This window comes from Hippocampus comes, unplaced genomic scaffold (assembly GCF_001891065.2).
Source record: "Hippocampus comes isolate QL1 unplaced genomic scaffold, H_comes_QL1_v1.1 scaffold14, whole genome shotgun sequence".
Taxonomy (NCBI): Eukaryota; Metazoa; Chordata; class Actinopteri; order Syngnathiformes; family Syngnathidae; genus Hippocampus; species Hippocampus comes.
The window spans coordinates 1,597,677-1,621,771 of NW_017805839.1; the positions used below are offsets into that span (position 1 = coordinate 1,597,677).

The 24,095-nt window shown below is 44.8% G+C and overlaps 1 protein-coding gene across 7 annotated transcripts in view; it reads right to left on the bottom strand.

The window, feature by feature from the left end:
- Positions 1 to 24,095, bottom strand: part of casz1 (castor zinc finger 1) — a 90,533-nt gene that overhangs the window by 43,525 nt on the left and 22,913 nt on the right. For 4 of the 7 annotated variants that reach the window (XM_019888005.1, XM_019888004.1, XM_019888003.1 and 1 more), the window contains exons 1-2: positions 19,690 to 19,832; positions 3,122 to 3,691 (exon numbers count right to left, since the gene is read on the bottom strand). In XM_019888005.1, the coding sequence (XP_019743564.1) occupies positions 3,122 to 3,691; positions 19,690 to 19,768 (649 nt within the window). In that variant the 5' untranslated portion in view covers positions 19,769 to 19,832. Of the gene's footprint in view, positions 1 to 3,121; positions 3,692 to 19,689; positions 19,833 to 24,095 lie in introns of those variants that run through there. The other 3 variants (XM_019888007.1, XM_019888008.1, XM_019888006.1) reach the window with 3 other exon arrangements.

A 24,095-nucleotide genomic window follows, 5' to 3' on the forward strand; every position in this document is an offset into this window, starting at 1 on the left:
TAGATTTTTTTTTTTTCCGCCTGATAAGTTCCTACCCTGGATTGCTGCTTTTTTTTGAGGGGGGGGGGGGGGGAAAAAATAATGGGTGTTTTTTTTCTTTTTTTTTTTTAAACACAGGGCAAATGACTTTTCCTGCTCAAGCTCTGTCAGGCTGCTTCTCACTGACATTTAAGGTTCTATTGATACCTTCTAATGTGAACATCACGGAAATCTTCATTCATTCATTTTCTTTTAGCCGCTGGATGCTCTTTTTTTGGTGTCCCTGGAAAATCTTCCCTCTCTGTAACAAGGCCCGGACCTGCCTTGTCTACATTGGAGAGAATTAGGCCACATTTTACCCTCGCAGATATGATAGCAGACGGGCATTATAGCTCCTTTAGGCAAGCCAAATATGGGCATCAGTGTGGCATAGTCGGTCTGCAAACGGGAAGAGAGGCAGAGGTGTCGCTGATGATAAAGGTGCACGCTAGTGGCTATATATGGACTAATCTGGAGTCGGAACATTAGGAGCCTTGTCACTTTGGAATCATACCTGCACAATGTAAACTGGTGCCTTAAAACAGAAATGGATTTTTTTTTTCCCAACATCATTACATGAAACATTTACTGTCTTAAAATAACAAAATGTCACATATTGAGATTTTAAATTTTAATTGCACTGGTCAGCAGCAAATTTGAATCCGATTTGGCTTTATGCGTCACCAAACTTATTTTTGTTGACGACTTAAAAAAATGTCCAATTTTTTTTTCCAGCACATGAGGCGATTTTTGATGCGATAGGATTTTAAGTTTGACCTTGAAAAGCTTACGCGATACTGATTTTACCATGTGTTGCAAATCATCGCTGTGACCTTTCAAAAATAAAATTCCACCTGTTACTGAACCTAACCCTTAATTTAAAAAATGATACTAAATGTACCGTATTATTATGTGGGTGTTGCCACACCCACAGTTCTCACCCTGCCCACCTCCACCCGTATTCTTGGTCCATATGAGCATTTTTTTTTTTTTTTTCCTGTCGACTGACACATACGGACGGGGACGGGGTCTCTCATCCGACATCTAAATTATCTTGAAAATTATTCGGGAGTTTTGCACTGATAGGAAATCCCGCGCGATGCCTCAGCGTGAGGAGTTAAATGTTTTGAAGGTCGCAGTTTCTCTCACTGATCTTGCGATGTTTGTTAATTACATTGTCACTGATGTTGTGCGAGATAATTAAGCCACTATGTTTATATGCATAATTATGTGCACTGCGCATCAGCCTTTGAACGGCAGCGTAGAAGGGGGAGAAAGAGAGAGAGGGAGAAGGAAAATAAATGTTTTAATTGTGTGCTGAGCAGAAACACAGAAGTCGAGATGCCCTACTTACAATCAACAAAGAGGAACTCGGAGGGAAACAAAATGAAGTGTCGCAGTCGCGGGACAATCGTGGAGGCAAGTGAAGTTGTGGGTATTCTGTGAGTCATTGAACGTATTTAGTCATAAGATGACAGACAATGAGAAGAACATCAAAAAGAAAGGCATAGATTTTTTTTTTTTCCGCCTGATAAGTTCCTACCCTGGATTGCTGCTTTTTTTTGAGGGGGGGGGGGGTGAATAAATACTGCGTGTCTAAAAAATTTGGCCTTTTATCTTTCATTTAGTTTTCGACTCTGCAATATGATTTTTTACTGTGCCTTCTTGCTTTTTTAATGAGTGCTCTCACTATCAAATATTTTTGGAATAAATTATTCTATCATGTAATTATTCCATTGATTAATGAAATAAGTTTTTAATGGCAATTTTAGTTTGCAATAAAGTGTATTACAAAATTATTTCCCCCCCTAATGACTGTTTAGGAAACCAATTATTGTTGTTGCTATCAAATATTTTTGGAATCAATTATTCTATCATGTAATTATTCCATTGATTGATGAAATAAGTTTTTAATGGCACTTTTAGTTTGCATTAAAGTGTATTACAATATTATTTCCCCCCTAATGACTGTTTAGGAAACCAATTATTGTTGTTTATTTGGTATTGTGAAGTGATTAAAAAAATAAAGCAACAATTAAGCAAACAGACAAGAGGGATTGAAATTGTATTCACCAAATTTCTGAAACTGATTTAGGCGCTGGTTCACTCAATGTTGTCCAAAGTAAAAGCGGATGTTTGCAAATGTCTTATTTTGATCAAACATCAAATTTACTCAGTCTTTCATGAAAGACGACAGAAATCGGAGAATAGTTATTGTAAAGGAGCCAAATTCAGAGGATGTGGAAAACTTCACGTCAAATAATGGCTCTAAATGGTTTTTCGATGAATAAAATTGTTGTCGAGTAACTTAACAATCGATTAGTTGTTGATTCGTCGATTCATTTTGACACGTCTAGAATCCCGCTCAAACTCGGTGTTCAACCTTAAATTTGAACAAAATTATGTCCAAAACACGACCCGGTATCAGGTTTCTTGTCTAGATTACATTTACTGATTACTAAACGTACTACCGGTATATGGAAAAAGTCTTTTTAGCCAGGGAACAGATCGATTACAGCATTTCTCCCGTGTATCTTTTTTTGGGGAGTAATTTAATGGGAGGACCAAGGATGCTCTGTTTTTATGATTATTCACGATCCCTTGGTAGATAATAATGCTTGCGGAGCACCGAGAAGCTGATGGTGCAGCAGTGGCTAACTTCAGTGAGCTAAGGGACAATCAAAGACTCAATATGTAATCCGGAGTGTAATATGAAGCTTAGCCCGGCCCCGCCATGTGCTCTTGCCTTCGCACAGCTGCTACAACTGCCGGGCTTTGTAAGCCAACCCCATTTATGAAGTTCTTCATGCAGTTTAGCACACACTGACAAGTTCCTATGTCCGCCCTCCGGCACGCCAGTCGAATCCGTCTTTAGCGTAATAATGTCAGCGACTATTCATAATGCAACTCTAGAGTGTCTCTCTCTCCAATAATGGGCACACTTAAGCTTATGTGCATGTGGCAATGTCGCTCTCTCTTTCTCGCACGCGCACACGCGCGGCAGTTTGAGCCTTTGCCCCTTAATACTCTAAAGTGGAGTGTTTGAAAGGGCACGGTGAGGGTGCTGAGCAATGTGACTGGAGGACGCTCAGTTCAAATGTACCTGGAGAGGAGAAAGGTGCTTGGCGGCTGGGGGCCTCGCTCGGCGGCATGTAGGCGTCGGGCTTGGAAAGCCCGTCTTCAGCATCTTTGTCGTCGTGGTAACTGCCATCCTGAGAGCCCAGCAAGGGCTCCGCCTCCTCGCCGTTGTTGTCCTCCTCGTCGCTGCAGCCTTTGGGCTGGACCATGTAGACACCTTCGGGAGGGGCGTCTTCATCGTCGGCGTCTTGGAGCTCGTGCTCCTGCTCGTCACCGCCCTCGTGCGCCGGCGGCTCGTCGCCGTACTCGCCATTCACCCACTTTTCGATAGCCTCGCGTCTCTTCTGGTCCTCCTCCAGGCTCTGACTCAAGCTCAGGCTCTCGCGGAAGTTGGTCTCGCTATCATCGTAGTGGGAACTGCCGCGCTCGCTGTTTTCAGCTACGCTCTGCTCGCCCTCTGCATTTTGCGAGCTACTGTCAAACACCACCTGCCGGCTCAGCTTGGCACAGATAGCGTTGAGTTTTAGGCCACCTTTCCTTTTGGCGGCCATCTTGGGTTTTCCTGAGGTCGTTTCAGTGCATAAACTCCTTTCAGCTGTCGGACGAGAAGGAAAACAGAAAAAATAGCCGGTTAAGTGCCACGGGCAAACTGCGGGCTTCCTTGCAAACCTCACGGTCATAAACAACGTCGGATTTCAAATATCACAACGGAAAAACAACGGACATTGAATGGTAACCGCCGCTATTAATAACCCCGCAAAGCACTTAAAAGAGCACAAGAGTGAGGACACCGAGATACTGTACATATCTTTCCAAGTGGCACCTCCACTGGCAGCTCAGGGTGGTGGAAAAAAAACAAGGAGAAAAGAGCAGTGGCAGCTGAAACCACAGACAGACATGTATCACACCCCCAACACACCACATACCCCCCCCCCATGCTACTACAGAACAAGCGAGCGACATAATCCTTCACATGACAGCGCGATAGACACGCTGAAATGTTATCTTCACTCGCACCTCAAGAGGCTATAGTCCGGTCTTGCCTCTGAGAGAGACGAGAGCGGCATACGGTTTTCAAACTCTTTGGACGTGGAGTAAACCAAAAGACAACAAAATGTTTGAGTACTTATTCGGATTTTTTTTAAAAAAATCAATAAAAATAATTGAAGGCAAAGCATTCCAGCTCAGTGATGTGGCCAAAATGTTCAGTTAAAGTTCATTTTGAATGATTCAATGAGTGTCTTTTGTAGTCCGGTCTTGCCTCTGAGAGAGACGGGAGCGGCACACAGTTTTCAAAATCTTTGGAAGTGGAGTAAACCAAAAGACAACAAAATGTTCAAGTACTTATTCGGATTATTTTTAAAAAAATCAATAAAAATAAATGAAAGCAAAGCATTCCAGCTCAGTGGCGTGGCCAAAATGTTCAGTTAAAGTTCATTTTGAATGATTCAATGAGTGTCTTTCAACAAGAAATTACACAAAAATGTGACAAAACAAGGTAAGAAATTGAGTTAGCGACACTATGATTTAATTTAAAATCTATTCTGGCTCTGTATTGAGAAAGGCTTTGAATCAGGGGTGTCACACTCATTTTTTGTCGCGGGCCACATTGTAGTTACGGTTTCCCTTGGAGGGCCGTTATGAATTATGGGAAACCGTATACATGTTTAATTACCTCCACATATTAGCGTAGAACAAATTGATGGATAGCTAGTTTGAAAATCAGAAGTCAAGAATAATGACTGTTATTGTGGATTACGTATGACAATTTGAAATTTTGGTTCAGACTTTGTGGGCCACAAAAATGATGTTGCGGGCCAGATCTGGCCCGCGGGCCTTGACTTTGACACAAGTGCTCTGAATGCTTTAATGTCAGTGAAAAAGGAAAAAAAAAAAAAAAAACGAAACTTTTTGTTCCCACCACCTCAAACTTGATTGTGTCATTTCAAGCTGAAAGCCATGAAACAAACAGAAAGTCCCTTTGACTCAAAATCTGACAAAAGATATGAATCATTCCAGCCTCAACTGTACAAATAAACAAATGCTTACGAAGATAAGAAATTGGGTGCGAGCCGATGATCAAAAACATGACTCCGAGGGTGATTTGATGTCTGACGATCACACGTCATGCAAAAGCATGCAGCAAGTTAGACGCGTTTGACGTGCGACATGGACGTACTGTATGGGCCGGGTTGCCCCCCCCCCCCCCCATGGCCCCTCTGAACAATAGAGTGCGATAGAGTGCGCTTTGGGGCGGGAATGGGTGGCATTATTTTAACCCAAGTGGGGCTATCTTTATAACATGTCCTCTGATGAGGCAGGAACAGCTGCCTGTGGCATTCCACATCCCGAGCTGCCTTTTTAGGGCTGAAAGTGCACTCTGTTACCTTTCACTTTATTTCCATTGCCACCCAAAGTTCACCTTGCGATGGCATTTTGCAGACTCTGACTCAAGGCCAGATTTTTTTTTTCTTTTTAATCGAGGTTGTAAATAACGAAGGAGCAATGCGCCATTTGCGATATTTTTAAAAGTTGTGATCTGTTTTTTTCATTTCACGTAAAGCTCCGGCAGCCGGCTGAAGGCGGCTATTTATTCGCGCGGTGTTGACTCTGCATCTCGCCTGACAATAATATGCGCACAATTTCACCGGAGAGGAATGCATGATATCATAGGTTGCAAAGTTCTATCTTTAAGACTCAATTGACTTTCTCTAACAAGTGCGAGCCACTTCATTTTCCCTCGGCCATAAAACGCAACACAATCACGCGTGAGCCGTTGCCGGCATTATGTAAATCACGCCGGCGCAACATAAAATCCTGTTTTCATTTTCTTTTGCAAAGAATCATTAGAGGATATACCATTGGAGGGAGTGTACAAATCACCCCGTCAGCGGACAATGCAAGCGGCGCTCGCCACACATGCTTTCTCGGTTACTGTATTTACATTGCACACTTCCTCAGCGAAACAATGACTTCAGGAATGATGTCGTTTTGAGAGCTGGTGGGGGGGGAGTGCGGCCAGCTTTGCGAAAATTGGTCACACTGAGAAAAGTGTGAGACAATTGCAAGCGGGGCTGAAAGGGTAACCTTTTAGAGGACGGCAATTTTTTTTTTTTTTTTTGAAGGGGGGGAGGGGGCTGCTGGTGGTTGGAGAAACAAAATCACCTGGAAAAACTATTAGGAAGTGGAAGACATAAATTTCCAACTTTTTTTTTTTTTTTACACCCCAAGGAAGATTGAGGTCATTTGGGTGTTGCAGTGGAAGTCCCCCCCCCCCAACCTCCCTCCCCTTTCTTTTTACCGTGTTCATTATTTCATGCTCTAACTACCTTATTCCTTTGCATTGCCATCTCTGGATCCTTGTAGAAAATGACCCCTGCACAGTTGTTTCTCTCCATGAGAGACTATTTATGTAGGATTTGCTTTTAACAACAAAGAACGTGAGCAGAACTTACTTAAAAGCCCCCCAAGGAGGACGGCGTTAAGGTTGGATGCTTTATGGAAGCTGTCTCCACCATTATTTACGCTGAGGTTTCTGTCCGCAGCAGTTTTCTTTTTTTTTTTGCCCTTTGCTTACATTACAGATTGCTATGGTAACACTAAAGCTGTTTACCTCGAGTCGTTTGTGTGCATGATAGCGTACAATGATATCAAATCTAAGGGGACTGACATGAAAGCACGACTTTTCCCTCTGGGAGCGACTCCTCCACCTCCCGATGAGTCCACTAAGCGTTCTGCCTTATTAATGAATATCAAAAAGAAAAACAAGGCTGTCATGCGCATTGGACGTATTTACACTTTTGTTTTCCTCGGGTGTGCTAATTGTCAGTGAGCTGACAGCTCAGTCAGGATTGTGAGTTTGGAGAGAGAAAAAAAAAAAGGTTTGAAGTCAAACACAACATCTGATCCTAATTTTTCCAGTTGCTTATGTTCAGTGTGACACTATTTTTACTGGAAACAGCGCAGAGCAAAGAACAAGCACCGTTTCTTGTCTGTATAAGGCCAAAACCTGAGAAAAAAAGGCAGGAAACATGCTTCGAATGGGCTTGGTTCCTATTCAAGTTGAGTCAGAAAGTTCTTTTCGGGCCCTGCTTCTTTTCAGAGTCACTCGACATTCTGCGGAGCCGACAAATGACTCTCCAAAGGTCCTGTTTTTTTTTTTTTTGGTTTTCTTTTTCATGTAGAGGCTCTGTTTGTGTGCCAGAATGATATCACGCCCAATCAAGTGGCGTTTCAAATCCTAATAACGCTGTTGGAAGTGCATTATCTGTGTGAACGCGCACAGACTGTAATCAAGGCGGCTTTCGGAGTCAAGGATGGGAGAATTTTAATGATGGCGGCGACGAGTCGGGTCACGGCTTTACCTCTGTCTGGGTTCATCCGGGTCCAATTATTATTATTTTTTTTTGAATGTGCAACAAAGATGGTGCTATGGTGGGCAAACAAATCCAAAGGAATTAAATAAAAACACGAAATGCGTCATCTCTCGGAAGGCCTTTTGTGACAGTTTCCGTCACTTTTTTTTTCACATCCCGCTACTAATTATAAATTTTCCTCATATGACATGTCTTCGATTGTCAACAATTACATCTGGATTTTCTTGTGCGGGGCTGCTATCTAAACCCCTGTGGAGACAGTAAATCCATAGTTGAGTTTATTTGTGCGGCCGATGAGTTTTATCGTCTCAATAAGAGTGGTAGATGTTGAGGTCGATCCACTTTCGTGTCATGAACACACCGAACGCGTTCGCCCCATAAACCGTTACGGTATGTCTTGGTTGTCGATTCCCGCTGAGTTCCAATATGAATGATGCAGAGGCAAATAACCGAGCAAGATCTGGACTTAATTAATACAAACAGCGTCTGTGAGATGAAGATTATTTTACATGATGCAACCGAGATTTGCTTTAGCTTAGAACTTTATGAACCTTTGGTGGTTGAATCAATCAGCGTGTACCAGTTGAACCTGGGCTGTGTGTTTGAGATTATGTGCGTGTGTGTGTGTGTGTCAGACAGAGCGTTTGAAATTGTTCTCCTCCGCGAGGAAGTCAAGCGGAAAGCCACCGATGGACGTGCGCCACGATGCCCGGACCCCAGCATCTGGCCCCTTTTCTCATTTTTATTGCACAAGAATAACAATAAGCGGGGTCGTCAACCCCAGTGTGAGATTTTGCTACACTTTTCGAGGAGTCTGCGAAGCTGATGCCGGGAAATTTCCATTTTTCCGCATCCATATTTAATTGAGTTTTGTCCCAGTGGTGCGGAAATGATTTGTTTTTTGCTCTCTGTTCACTTGACTCCTCTTCGGAGTCGCTAACCCTGATTAAGACGTTCCCGTTAATTTCCCAGCGCACACCTTTTTTTTTTGTGCATTAATGGTTCTGATCGTCTAATTAAAACTTCTCAGCTCGGCTGCTGATCACCGCTCGTTGTGCCTCTGACCTGAAGTTTTAATTGCCGCATCAGAAGCGATAATAATTTTGAGGTTCTGATGATTAAAAACAATGCCATTGCCAACTAGATGATAGATGAAGATTAGGGGGTGGGCACATCGGAGGGGAAGTTTATGTGGAGTGGGGATTGAGAGACAAGGCTGTAAAGATGGCTGAGTACTTGCCGGCAGATTACAACCGGAGGTAGAAGGGGCTGGCGGAGCATATTGAGCCCCGCCAGCCCACCTGAGCCTCAGCGTCTTCCTGTAAGAAGCGCTTTAGTTGGTGCTGGGACGGCGCTACCCCAACTCGAATGTAAATCCGTTCATTTTGGAGTTCCCTGGTTGCCGGGGTGTTTCAGTTTAATTTCACGAAAGACGATAATTGCAGAGTAGACACAATGATGACAAATATGAAGAAAAATTTGAAGAGGTGGGAGCGTGCGTACGGGTGCGCAAAACCACCATTGCTATCAATTTAAAACATTTGGTTCCCTTTCTGTTTTTTTTTCCTTTTAATTAACAGCTGGATTTCTAATGGATTTTTGTGTTTCGATATCGACGCACGCACGCAGGCGGACAGCAAGGCGCATGTCGTTCAAACGTGTCCTCTTTGCACACACTCCCCTCACAGGCCCCTCTCTTGCACAAATCTCTTTTATTATTAATCACATGCTTGGGCATCTGCCTCTTTATTTTATCTTTTTTCTTCAATTACCTGTCAAGAAAGCACTGATTGCTCTCAGTCCGAAATATGACCTTGCTCATTGCATGCAATCTTTCCGAAAGGGCTATCCTTGAAGGGCCCCGACTATTTCCTATCGGCACGGTCTACGAGCTACAATCACAAGCACATGAGCGTTCGAGCTAAGCAAACAGGACGCTACGGGGCAATGGCAGAGACTAAAGTCAGAATCACACACTGGACCATTGACCGAACCCCCCCACCCCGCAAAGACAGTATGACAGTATGTTTGAAGTGAGAGAGGAAGAGGAAAAGACGTTGAACTTGAGGGCAAATCTAAAAGGACAAATACAGCCCGGGACTTGATCCAAAAACGGTGTAATTACGGTCTTTTCCAGAGCGGAGGACACGTAGCCGAAAGTGGTTGAAGGGCGAAGAAAGGAGTGACAAGACCCATTGTGACAGCCGCACACCAACAGAGCCAACTTTTATGCCGCTCGCCGCTTTGGGTAATTCACGGGCCACACGGCGAACTTGTTAATTTTGCAGACCAAATCTGGACTCGCAGCTGGAAGTACGGGATGACTTCACTTGTGTTTCAATTTCACGAGTCCAGGCTTGAAATAAATACACAGTTGGCCCACATGGTTCAAACGCTTTTGCTGAGAATAGCAGGGGAAATTTATTCCTGCAGCTTTGTTTTGGACCTCAGCTTCCACGTTCACTTTCAAGACGTTCGCAGGGGTGCAATTTGATCAACCGAGCGCCACGGTAAATGAGCAGACAATCCTGTGTGTGTGCATGCGCGCACGTGTGTGTGTGTGTGTGTGTGTGTGTGCCCCGTGGCTGTGGCGTGTGGCGCGGCAGCAAGGCATCGTGGGTAGTACAGTGGAGATGGGGGCTCAACAGTGCACCTCTCAAGGGCCCTTCAGCTAATATCTGTACAGATTAACTGCTTCACTTGTAGTTTGGTCACGGGGATCTCGCTTTGCCTTTGTGGCTTGTTGAGAGTGAGATGACGCTTGCGTGCGTGTCTGTGTGTGTGTGTGCTGTTACACACTTTCTTGTTTGTACGGAAAAGAGAATTAGCGGCTGGTCGGAGAGGTCAGGTGACCTCGATTGACGCGTCACTGCGCGTCGTAATCTTTTGGGGGTCACGTTTAATTCAACACAATCCGGAGTTACACTGCTGAGCAAGTCAAATTACAAATTACACACACACATGCACGCACACACACACACACACACACACACACACACACACACACACATACACTGTGTCAATCCTCCAGGGTAAACTCAGCACATGCCGCTCCATTAGTTATCAATTAAGTCTCCAAATCTCCACCTGGCATCACGCTCACAACAATGAAGATGACACACACACACACACACACACACACACACACACACACACACACACACACACACACACACACACACAGACCATCATCATCCTCATCATGGCTCTCAACAGGAGGTTGAGGATCGTTTTCTTTTTTTTAGGGGGGGGGGCGGCATATTAGCGAGCGAATGAGCGCGGCGCGTCGGCGTGCGTCGATGTGTGTTGGTGCAGGCAGCACTTTTGGCCGTGAAGTTAACCTTGACGTGAGGCCCTGTCAGGCCCAATAATGTCAATCAATGACACGCAAGCACTAATGTGAGGCCTAAAAAGCCGGCTGTTTAGATCTTTAGACATGCCCTCTTTCAGCAGCCTATGAATGGCGTTACAAGGAAATGAGCTGTGGCATTCCTCTAATACGAGGCTGAAGACATTTTGACAGCAAATAAGGCACTCTGGCATAAAAATAAATACATCAGTGCGATCCCGATGACTAACTCCAACTTTTTTTTTTTTTCGTCCCCACTGATTAAATTGATGTCACCCCATTTAATGTTGCTTCGCTCTCTCCTATAATAATAGTGTGCAAACTTTTTGGATGCCTGATGAAAATTTGATGAAAGTCGTTTCTTTGTAGGACTGCAGGAGGAAGTGAAGAGAAAGAGTCTTCCGGCTCGGGGGATTTCACAGAAAAAAAAACGTGGCTGTGAGTCCCCCTCATAGATCCTTCATTTGTTGTCTTTTGCTTACGAGCAGGATGACGGCGTCAGTCGGATGTGCTCGTCGCGCAAGCCTGAGTGGTACGGGAATGAGCGCACCATATATCGCTGCTGTGCGTACTCACCAGCCACATTATTGACAGGGATATTATCAAAGAGTCAGCCTTTACAAAAGTGTGTACAAGAGTGTCATCGTTATTTAGGAGTATGTGGATGATCGCGGGTTCAGTTTGCAGTATTTTAAAGCTGCGGGTCGCATCATTTTCACAGCGCCGTCATAAAAACATAAAAACAACAACAACAACAATTTTTAGGCAGAACTTCAATAGGAGGTGGAATCAAACATGGCAGTTTTCACCTGAAACAGGATCAATGTTCTTTCTGGGAGTTCAGTCGAATGAGGAATGTGCTGTGACTGCGTTTGAAGGTGTGATAAAACAATTTTTCAAAAAAGGGTTCAGGGGGAAAAAAAAAAATGAAACAAGCAGAAATACTTGACGGGGGGGAAAAAAAAAGAACGCTGTCTATTTTGGGTCTTAGTAAACTGAAGGAAGTACTGTTAAGTTGACTCAAACGAATGAATTACCTTTTTTTTTTTTTTCTCAAATAAAAACCACAGAAACTACTTTAGCATTCTAAACCAAACCAACTTGCATTTCCTGCATCTTCATGACACTTGTGAGAAGCCGTTCACTAAACTGTCACGCACAAGAACAAACCGCTGCTCTTCACACTGCGCAACACTGAAGCTTTCAAATATAGTTTGACTTGTCCTCGCGACGGGGAAATCCTGAGCAGGCGAACGGCGGGGCGCTCGGCCCGCTTGCATCCAGCTGCCCGTTTTACATCCCCGCGACATTCATATTCCGCTTATTATTATTTTAAAGTGAAAAACGGATACTCCGTTGAAGTGCAAATCTGATGAATTACAGGAGCAGATTGCCGCAATTAATTATTAAAACCTATTTTATAAATATTCAGGTCTGTCATGCATCTAATAATGAACGCTTTGGAGGAGGTTACTTCCCGTGTGCATCCTAATGTGTCAGAAAGATCACTTTTAATCACGTTTGTGTCAGCGAGCGCCGGGTTGGTTGACATTAAAAAAAAAAAAAAAAAATTGGAAATCAAGGAAACTTAACTGCTTGATGCTTCTCCTCATGACTGCCTCTCAATTATTATCTTTTTTTTTTTTTTGTACTCATTTCACACAGTGCCTCTTCCTCTTGTGTTTCGAATATTTCTGCGAGTGTCCCATCTGAGAAGGTGCTGAACACCTTTTCAGTTCCTCTTCTCTCATTTGAATGGAGAATAATGCATTGGCGGCATTCTACCTTCTGGACACACCTAGTCCCAGTGCTCCTGCTGCCATATGCTGTGTTGATACATATTCATTACACTTTCCTCCCGTGTTGCTGCGCGATGAGGCTTAAATGAGACTGTCTCCGAACTTCAAATGGAAGGAGAGGTGGGGGGGATTTAAAAAAAAAAAAAGGTGGAGCAGATCCAAAGTTTGACTTGCTCCATCCCCTCCTGCTTTGCTGCAGTCTTCCTCTCATCTGCAAGGAGCGCGTCCGCGCACTTAAGTTTTGAGAGGAAGGAACCCGGCAGGTTGTGTGACAGCCCCCCTACCCGCCAAAGGTCTTCAAGAAATAGTGACTGTCAATGTAGTGGGATGCGACTTTATTCACACGTTACGAAACTACATCCAGGCTAAAAGTGGAACTGGATCTTTTATTATGCTATAGTCAAGGCTCAGGTGAAAAACAGGTTTGACTTTAGGCCCCTCGAGGCCGGGTTATACATTGACAACACCAGGTCATAAACTGCATGACTTTCTATTAGGGCTATTGACTGGTGACTATTTTAAGAGTCAGTTATTCGATGGAGCCCTCGAATAATCATATAAAAATTATGTTGCATCAAAATGCGAAACACCCCCCCCCCCCGCCCCACCCTCGCCACACACTGCTGCTTACGAACCAATTCTCGTTGGTTATTGGGTATTGCTTCATGATGAAACAAAAGCAGAAAACAATTCACCTGGGAGGGAGTGACATACTGGCCAACGTTTTGGAAACTGGCAGCGACTTCTTGGTTATTGATTCATGCAAAGGGCTGCGCCTCTGGGCTTCAGGTTCAATTACAGGTGATTCATATGATGACTGCTGTTTTTTTTTTTTCCATTAACTGATTATAGTTACAGTTTTGGTCTGGAATATGTCAGAAAATGCAGAATGCAAAAATGTGGAACACTGCTCTCCTGAATAAAATCGAATGTTTGAAGATGCCTTAAAATCGGATATGCCTATATAAAATGAAAACCGGCTCTAAATGATGAACAGACTTTCAAAATAGCTGTCGAGTCATTTGATGGTTGATTAACTGTCGATTAATTAATTCATTTTGACACCACGACTTTGTCCCCCAATGTATAAGGCAGATTATTTCATACGTTTATTGGTAAAATCAATCCAGCTCAGACACACATTCATTCAAATTTTTAGACTGTACTTCAAATGCTGACGACACTACTCCATAAGATGAAAAACTCCATTTTAATGACTTAGATGCGGACTAAGTATGTCCTACGAATTCGTTTTGTCCACTTGATTCCTTGTGTTATACAAGAGCAGTTGATGTATACGTCAGCCATTCATACCACTTTAGGCGACCGCAGTGTCAAGTTGTGACAAACCCAGTTCATGTCCTTGTGCATAACACAGACAGACTCATTCACACTCTTCTAGTCCAGACGAAAAAAACCCACAAAGACGGTAAATGACAGATTTGTCGCGCTCGAGTATTCCTCCAAGTACTCCCCTTCTTAGTACTGCTTAAGCTCACGAGGCCGTGCTGGAGCCCATCCCGGCTGACTTTGGGCGAGAGGCCGGGGAAAAACCTGAAAAAGTTACCCGCCGATTGCAACACTTAAGTATTTATCATGTTTAATTACTTAAATGCCACCGCACAACTCAATAAGCCTAGCCTGCTTTTAAAGCACGCGTCTACCGTAGTTCTGGGGTGGCCTTGCGCCATCCTCGAGAGTCCCTATCCGGCCTGTTTTCGATGTCTCCCTCTTCCGACACACTTGATTCAAATGATCAGCTCATCAGCGAGCTTTGATAACGAACCTGATCGCTTGAATCAAGCTTGATGAGAGGAGGGAGAGATCTAAAAGAGGCTGGATTCGGGCCATCGTGGACCAAACTTGGGAGTCCCTGCTTCAGTTAGAGGTTACGGTTTTAGTAGCTACAGATAAATGACACGATGTCATGCACCTAAGCCCTATATCTAAACGCTGCATATGGCAGTCACACACACACACACACACACACACACACACACACACACACACGTGCAGCGCGCCAAGATTAACACCGTCAGAGCTGCAGTGATACCCCATCATTATCTGCACACGGGGGCACTCCTTCGTAGCTCGCGTGCCCCTCTGTCCTCGACAATGCTTCTCTATGGAGGTAGTAATTACTAAAGTTAACATTTCTTGTTTCGCCGGTCCTCCAGCAATGATCCGCTTCCACTATTATTTATTTATTTATTTATTTTTGACAGAGCTAAAGGTGCAGGCGTACGTGTTTGATGGCAGCACCTGTTAGCATGAAAGTGTGCGCGCGGTGTGTTTGTGTGTGTGGGAGTGTGTGTTTGCGCAAACGTGTGTGCGCGCACAATGTCATTGTATCATTATGAGATTACTTGGTGGCCAGCTGGTGTGCAATAAAATACACCATGTGCTATGCCAGATCCAGATCAGTCCTCTGGGTGGACAAGGGGAGAGCGAGCCGCCGCACTATTTGCTGTACTGTACAATGTTGGTGTACCAGACAGCGATCACAGCGAGGCTCCCTCCCACAAGGCCCTTTTTTTCATTACCAACAATTCTTCTACTCGTTGCCTTTCTTCTCCTCTCCCGCCGGAACGTTGGCATTATCAAAGGTGATCGCTTGCTAAGACGCATTTTCTCAAACGTCTTCTTACGCCAGCCATTTCCCTCGCCGCTCTCGGGTAAACGTCACTCATAAAACAGAAGGGGAGATTCGATAGCGAGATCAAAAAGGGAGGAAGGACAGCAAGGAGAGTAGGGAGATGAGAAGGGGGGGGGGAGGGCGGGGGAGAAAAAGACAAACGCGATCCTCCTCCCCACATCCACCAACAAGTGCTGAAGGTAATTTCTCCAAGCAAGGACTGTGTTTTCAAACGCAAATACAACAAACTGCCATGAGACATCAAAATGGGCGATTTTGACTTCAGAGGGTCTTTAGATGCTTCAGGAGATGTCAGAGTCGGGCCTTTGGGACAGAACAGTGAGAACAGAAGGCGCCAGGAGGCAGTTAACAACCAATACAGGAACCCTACCAGAAGGAAAGAAAGTCTCCTCCCAACCTGCCAAGTGCTACCAGCCCCGTTTGCACTCCACTTCGGTACAGTATCGTTTTCTCTTGTCAAAAGTTGTTGAGGGAACTGACATAACAAATGCGACCACTTTTTTTTTTCCCTGTCACCCTTCTTCTGGTAGGGTTCCAACCAGTGGTAAAAAGACCTAAACGGACTGCAAACGATTTTGTATCTCAATATCTGATGTAAATCAGTGATCCCCAACCCCCGGGTCGTGGACCAGTACCGGGCCACACAGAAAAAATGAACTTCGATTACTTCTGTTTGATTTATTTTGGAATCTGAAAGATGTTTTAACTTGAAAGATAATGGATTCTCTGTTTTTTGTCACTCTTGACGCAGGTCAAGGCGCGGCTTCTCTGTCACGTGATAGGTTACCGCTAAAATGAAACCCAGGAGCTAGCAAAATGAGTAAAAAACAAATGTCTTTGGAAAGTTTCTTTGGGAATTGGAAAAGGCCCAGCCAGGAGACAGAAGAGGAGCCTACAACTTTCAAGAAAAAGAAAACTACATTTAATAGACAGTAGTAGGAGTCTAACTTCAAATACAGATTTGTCTCAATGGGAGCACGCACCAAGCCCCTCTGCATGATATGCGGCGATAGCGAGTCGTATTTTTCATGCACTTTCTATTTGCAATGTATCTTATTTTGAAGGCACGTTTAAACATTACCATAGCGTCCAGAGAGTGTTGCGGTCAGATAGGACGTTCCTCGTGTCATGATTCGTGTTCATTATTATGTTACGAAAGTAGCACCGTTTTCATGCAGGTCATATCATATTATTTTGTTGTATTTATTCATCACACCTTAACGGCCGGTCCCTGAAAATATTGTCTGACATTAAACCGGTCCGTGGGGCAAGAAAGGTTGGGGACCGCTGATGTAAATGATGCAAAACGATCGTCGTCTGGACTGCGCACCCCACAGTGGAAACACAAGTCAGATCAGGGTTCATCATTCCAAACCAGACAGCGAAAAAGTGTCTGGTGAATGGTGACTTCAGGTGCACAGTAAACCGCAGCGCCCTTGTCAGCTAAAAGGAGAAAGTCAACAATGCCCGCCGACTGTTGTGTGCCTACTATTCAGTGAGCTGTTAGAATAGTGACAGAGCCAATATATTTCCTTCAACAGGTACTGGGACACTCTGGGAAACTCATTCCCCTTTCATTTGGCTGACTTGGAAGGAGACTGGGCCGGCTCATCTTCAAACGGCCCTCTTTTCGCAAAACGCGCCACGGGGGTGGGCCGAGGAGATCGGCAGAGCTGCCCGGTGAGGCAGCAGTCAGAGGAGATTGCGTTCAGTGTAAATCAACTTGAGGGAAGAAAAAGAGAGGCAAAAAGACAAGCAAGCATCGGCTCTGCTATATGAGTTGAGCTAGCAGGAGAGTTAGCCCGTGAGTTACGGCGAGCAAAAGGCTGAGGGACGCTGTATTTATGAGGGGACTGAGTGAGTGTTAAATCCCCAGTAAGAAATAAAGTTGTCCCTGAGCGAGGAGGGGAAACATTTCACTCAGTCACTCAGAGGTGGCTTAAAATAAAAAAAAAGCACTATCCCTCTTTCCACAGGAACCCCCTGTCCTTGTTTCTCAAATTGTTTCCTTGCTTCAAAATGCCATAGATCACATCCAAGTGAATTGAATTCAAAAATTTGAATAGAGAGGTAATATCTCCCTTGTGACAAATAATTCGGGAAGTCATGAGCCAAGAAAAAAGAAAATGAATCAAAAACTGCACGTCGAGGCTGACTGAGAAATTGGCTTAAGTGGGGCAGCCAAAGCACACAGTGCACTTGTTGCAGTGCAAGAGGTCGTCCAAGAAAGGTTTTCCACTGTGGTTCAAACAGGAAAAGTCTTTTTTTTCTCTTTTTTTTTTCCTCCCCCTCTATTATATGACATTATCCCGAACAGTATATAATATATGCGACACCCAATGTCGCAGTGTTTTCCCTAAATTGTAACTCCATATCATAAACTTCCTTTTGAAGTTGAGTTCAAAGGCCAACAAAAAGGCACGTGGCCAACGGAAAAGGAAGAGCCTCACTTTACACTCGGTGCACATCTCGAATCCAACTCAACCTTCTTTGCGCAGCCCCGGGCGGCAGTCATGACAATTATGACTTAAAAAGGCTATATTTTTACATTAACTTAAAAGGCTATAACTTTTTTTTTCCCTTTCTTTTTTTTTTTTTTCCTTCCCCTCCAGCCTGTGCGGCCTCACTTACCCTAAGTATCTTCATAAATCACCGGTTACTGTTAACATGTACTCCACAATTCAGTCATCAATCTCCTACCAGGTCAGAGTGAAAACAGAGGGGGAAATGTCTGCTTAGTACAATGTCTCTCTGGTGAATGCAGCTACCACCACCCACTGCTCTCACACACACACACACACACACACACACACACACACACACACACACACACACACACACACACACACAAAGTTAAATAACAAACACGCGCTGGCGCACAGCAACCAGAGCGGCCCCGTGGGACACGGGAGGGGTTTCGAGATCGTCATGGTAACACAATCCAAATTCAATTCTGACTTCACCTTTCACTCAGGAAGCTGCTGCCTTGTCTGTCTGTCGGTTTATTTATCTTCTTATTTATCCAACAAAACAAATAAGTGCGATTCCAAAAAGTTCACCGACTTGTGTCTTCACCTCATCTTGACTTGCGCGGACCACAGCGTGGCGGCAGGCCGAGGCAGACACCCGCGGGGGGGGGGCATGTAAATCTGTGTTTACGCTTAGTGACGCCGTGTTTATTTAAGCAAAAAGAAAATCGAAATTGTACGCAAGGAGGCTTCGCTCCCCTCCGCGACGGCGAGGACAGGACTCTTGAGCCCCATGCAGACAGTGTTTACATGTGCAGAGTGGAAAATCCCTCAGATGACAAACCTCTCCATCACAACATCTGCGTCTCAACCGCCAAATCAATCTCCACACTGCAAATTATTTCAATGTCGCATCCGAAAAAAAAAAAAGAAAGAAAAAAAAACACACACACACACATCTGCACTTGACATTAGCGCAGCGGCGTTTAAGGTGCTTTTGAATCATTTCCCCTTTTAGCCTGTGCAACGGTGTACTTACAGTAGGCCGTGTATTGATGCAGCCTTTAATCATCACCGCTGCTCGAATAGGGGCTTCATAAAATATCAAATGCATTTGCAATAAAGCCAAATAATATATAATTAGTGGTGGATGGAGTAGTAATCCTTTACTTGAGCAGAAAACCAGCATGTTAAAATATTTTATTTTGAGGTTCAACTCCTAAAAAGGCAAAGTCAAGGTAAATTGCTGTGTATTCAGAACTACATTTAAACTGCACTGTGGTTGTTCCACTTTCTCCTGCAAGCTCCTTATTAACGCTGACCCTTCAGCTTGAGTTGTCTGTTTTTGTTGTCCCCTTTCTTTGTCTCTTTTTCGCTCTTGGAAACCAGATTTGAATTTCGAGAAATCAATTGTAAAAAACCCCCCCAAAAAAAAAAACCAAAAAAACATCACGTGTAAAGTTTTTGTGATGAAAATTACAGAGCAAAAAGTTCTCCTGCGGTGAAATGTTTCATCGACAGACAGTTTGCACAAGTTATTAAAACATGTCACTTCCACAGAACAAGTGTTAAAAACCAGAACAACTACTTTTGAACACTAAAGAATGAATGCTCGTTCCTTTCCAGCGGGACAAAACTTTGAACAAAGTTGTTGAATTGAATTGAAGTCAACCGAAGTCGTGATGAAGTCAATTGAAGTCGTGATGGGAAAGTGCATCATCCTCATCGTCATCCTCATCGTGAAAAGAGCAATGACAAACAAGCCTTGACACCTGTTCTCTACGCACTTCCACACCATCAACGCCAGCTGCAACTAGTAGCACGGCGGTTCACCTCGAGGTTGTGTGTGTGTGTGTGTGTGTGTGTTTTGCCTGTGAGGGGAGGGGGTGAGGGAAGCGGGCGGGGGTCATAGAGGGGGGGGTTTGCAGGTGTGTGAGAGTCTTACCTGGCAGCAGACCGCCCTCCGCGTTCTGCCTCACCTCTCCCTCCTGCCCTGGAAGGATTCTCTCCACAAAACAAGGCATTTTCTCCTCAAGTGCTGAGCGTCGGGGCTCTGCTCTCTCTCTCTCCCTCCCTCTCTCCTTCACACTCTTCTCCTCTTTCCCACTCTGTGCTCCTCATCCTCCTCCTACTCCTCCTCTCTCACTGTCTGCCTCCACTCCCCCTCCTCCCCCCCCCCTCCTCCTCTGAGCACAGATGTCGAAGCTGCGCAAGTGTACCCACTTTACCAGTAGGGGTCCTTCATCGCTTTTCTTCACCCCACAGACATATGAGGAACAGCGTGCGCGCACACACACACACACACACACACACACACACACACACACACACACACACACACACACACACACACACACACACACACACAGGAAGGGAAGAAAAGAGAGAGAGAGAGAGAGAGAGAGAGAGAGACAGGTGTAAAGTGGGTGATTTGCTCAGGGAGCTGGCCCTCGGCCTTTTTCAGGCCAGTTGGACTTGGATTTGTGTTGGCTCCTGGCCCCTCAAGTGTGTGGTACTGTTGTCGGACTCTCTCTCTCTCTCTCTCTCTCTCTCTTTCTCGCTCACTCGTTCGCTCTCACACACACTCAGACAAACACACATTCACACAGCAAGGCAGAGTTACAGTGCGACAGCAGCTGCTGAAAGGGAAGGGGTGGTGGAGGGGTGAATGTGGGGGTTTCTGGACACACAAATTTCCACTCAAACACAACACAGGCCGTCAACTGTTTTGTGCTGCTGTTAACAGTGATAACACTTGCTTTGTGCCCTATGTGCGTGTGTGAGTGTGTGTGTGTGTGTGTGTGTTTGACTGCGTGTGTGCGCCTATGCGCTTAAGCACACAAACACATCATGGGCGCCTGCTGGCGCTCATATTTCAGCTCTAACAGGAGTTGTTTTTTTTTTTTTTTTTTTTTTAAACAGAAAGCGGTGCTCATTGACACCGGCATGTTAAATTTGAAGTCTCTCAGCTAGTCTGCGGTGGGGAATTTCTAGTTTCTCTCCTACTTGAGGGTCACTTTTCACATCGTAATATCAATACTGGAGCATATGAGCTGTCCCGCCGAAGAGTGTCATCTCTTGTGTTTGTCTTCGAACAAGGGCACAATCCCCAGAGGATAATAAGTTTGAATGTGACTGTCAAGAGTCTAAACAAGCCCGTGTTTGCCTTGCGTGCGCTGCATCTTGTTAACGCCAAATTTAACGTGTTTGCTTTAAAAACATCACGCAGGGGAAAGGGAGGAACAAAAAAAAAATAGATTGTTAAAGACTCGACAAAGGGGTGCAATGTCTCATTAGCAGAAGAATGGCACAGCACGTTTGTCAGATTCTGCTTCGGCGATAAGAAGGGACTGAGGTGAAGACAGGCGGGAACTTTATCCTGCTCACGTTATTATTTTTTGTTTTATCAAATATTGCTCAACCTGTAAAGACGGTTTATCATGGAGAAAGCGCTGATCACATCAGGCTGGCACGCCATTAAAATATCAGAAGTGTCATTATCAGGTCAAAGTTTGTCTGAGGACTTGTTTTGCTATTTATTGCCGCCGAGAACAGGATAAGGTATCTGCAGTCAAGACTTGATATCCTGGACACGCTCTCATTTGAACAAAGGGTGGATCACCTTTATTTGAATGAAACAAAGCCCTCTAATGACACCAAAAAAAAAAATATTGTGGGCAGCAGTTGACGGATGAAGCTTAACGCCCTGTTAGACGACTTTCCAAACACTGACAAAGTGTCATACTCTCACGCAAAAAAAAAAAGGATGTGAAAAGAGCAGGACACGGATGTTGAATTAAGTGCGGACTTGCACTTCTCGCTTTGGAAGCGGGGCTGAAAGCAAACACCTTTTTTTAGCCGAATGACGGGAAATAATTGCTATTTACAACAAAAAATAAATAAATAGTGCGCGCTGGGGAAGTATAGAAGGCAGAGGCGGTATTGGGTGATGGAAGAGCAGCACGAGGACAAGTAAAACATCTCTTAAATAGACTACAAATGAAGTCACTTAACACCCACTCGCCTCCCTCGCCACCCTCTGCTCTGCGTGTCTTCAACAGAAAAAAAAGTCTGTTTGACTATCTAGCACTCAGGTTCATGCTTGTCTTTTGCTTTTTTTTTTTTTTTTTCTTTCCCCCGTCTAAACAGCCACCTCGCCTGTCACGGCACAGGAACGGGCGTATTCCCCTTAAATTGCTCCTTTTGACAAGTGATCTGTAAATAAAGCCGGATCCTCAACTTCCCGCTGTCTGTCGCTGCTGCACTTTCTCTCGGTTCTGATCTTTGCGCCCCCCCCCCACCAAAAAAAAAAAAAACAAACTCCACACTCGAGACATGAAGGTCTCCCTGTGACCCATCCCCCTGTGCATGCACACGCTCACACACAAACAATCATAGGCACACATTTACACCATACCCCCCCACCCCCAACTCCATTCCCCATGCCTCTATAAAAACACAAATATGCTATAACTCAGCCAGCGCTGCCACAAAGCCTCCATCTTGCCCCGCACCGAAGGGACGGTGGGGGGAGCGTTTGGGGTAGGGTGGGAGGGGGTAGGGGGGAGGTGGGGCAGGCCTTTCGGGAAGGTCACCAACAAATGGTTTTCCGATTCACTGCCCCTGAAATAATTTTGTGTATTAAAACCTGAATCTGCACTTTCTGGCCTGAAAGCTTTTCTAATTATTGCGGTGTCCTTGGGACAGACACAGATCCTTCACACGCCGGGGGAAACAAGCTATAGAGCAAAGCAGCAGAGCCTCAAACACCCCCTCGGCCGCACTCCCTCCCTGCGCCTATCCCTCCATCACCCCCACCTTCCTCTCCCCGCTTTACAGCCGACCCCCTCCCTCCCCAATCTGTTTTCAAAGCGTGTCTGTCCTTTATTAAATTGTTTTCTTTTCCACATTATCAGTTACCATGGAGACCCCATCTCTCGGATTATTTGAATTTCATTATATCTATTGATTTGGGAGCATTTCATCTTTTTTATTGTTTTTCTGTCAATTTTCGAAACGAATAACCATCTAATTTGCGTCAGCGCTGATTATGTTCGTCCCTCAATAGAGGTCGGCAGCTGCGCCGGGGAAACAAATCAATGGAAAAACATCATAAAACTCGAAAGTACAATCAACCGGGATATGGGTGACATTCTGTGGTTGCTGAAACGAAGTCATCAAAAAATATATACTTTTTTTTTGTTTTGTTTTTTTCCTCCCCTCTCTCTCCTCGCGCCTCTGCATGTGCGTGTCGGGGGTGTGGTGAAGAGGACACATATGTGTCTGAGCGGATATATTATGATATCACACTATGGTAAATTTCCATACTGATAGCAGCCCCTCCCTGCCGGACTAAAAAAAAAAAAAAAAAAAAAAAAAAGACATGCTTACTGTATCTAAATAATTTATGCAATTTTAGCATTTATATATAAATTTTTTAATAAGCTGCTTGGAGCAAAGTGGCCATTAACAAAACACACAGCTGTCCAATGGGCTAAGCCCAGCAGATCAATTGCGCTTTTTATGACATGATAAAATGCTTTTAAAGCAATTTGTGCAAATATGGAAAAAATGACTTCATGTGCTTCATTTATTCATAAGGACGTGAATTGGGAAAAGAAAAATAAAAGTCTAACAATAGCAAGACGGGAGTGATCGCCCCGGTCCTAACTGGAACGGACTTGCTGCCCTCTCCACAAGGACATAAAGTTTCATTACCGATGCACGCAGTCAAAGGCAATTTAGCAAACACAGGGCGCAAAACAAAACATCAGCATATTGCAAGTGTTCCTGTATTAAGCGGACCTTGCGTGTTGTTTTTCAATTTTTATTCCTTTTTGTGGGGCAGGGTGTCGGGTGATGGATTTTTTTCCTCCCCCTGCCCGGTGTCACCCTGACCCAAAGCCAAGGGGAGGTGGAGGAGGAGGAGATGGAGGAGGAGGCCTCAGTGACAGCGACGTGCTCTTCCGGGCCAGCAAAGCCCATCCTGACCATGTGCCAAACGTTGGGGCCTCGCAGCAGAACAACTGTGCCCAGCGCAGCAAGACAACAGGCCTGCGTAATATTTCACTTGATCCGATCATTTAGCATTTCGGTGTCGGGCGCACATGCGCGCGTTTAAATGCACACGAGCATTGATGGAGCAGAGTGAGGAGGGGTGTGTGTGAGTGTGTGTGGGGGGGGGGTGTTGGGTCAGGCAGGGCCATTTGGAGGCTAATCTTGTTTCAAAGCATCCTCTCTTCATGTGCCAACAATGTGCCGCAGCAGCCCCACCAAACGCTGCTGCTGAAGGCCCCATGTTTGCAACACATGTCAACATTTGACAAAGCGTTACTCCACCGCCCCCCCCCC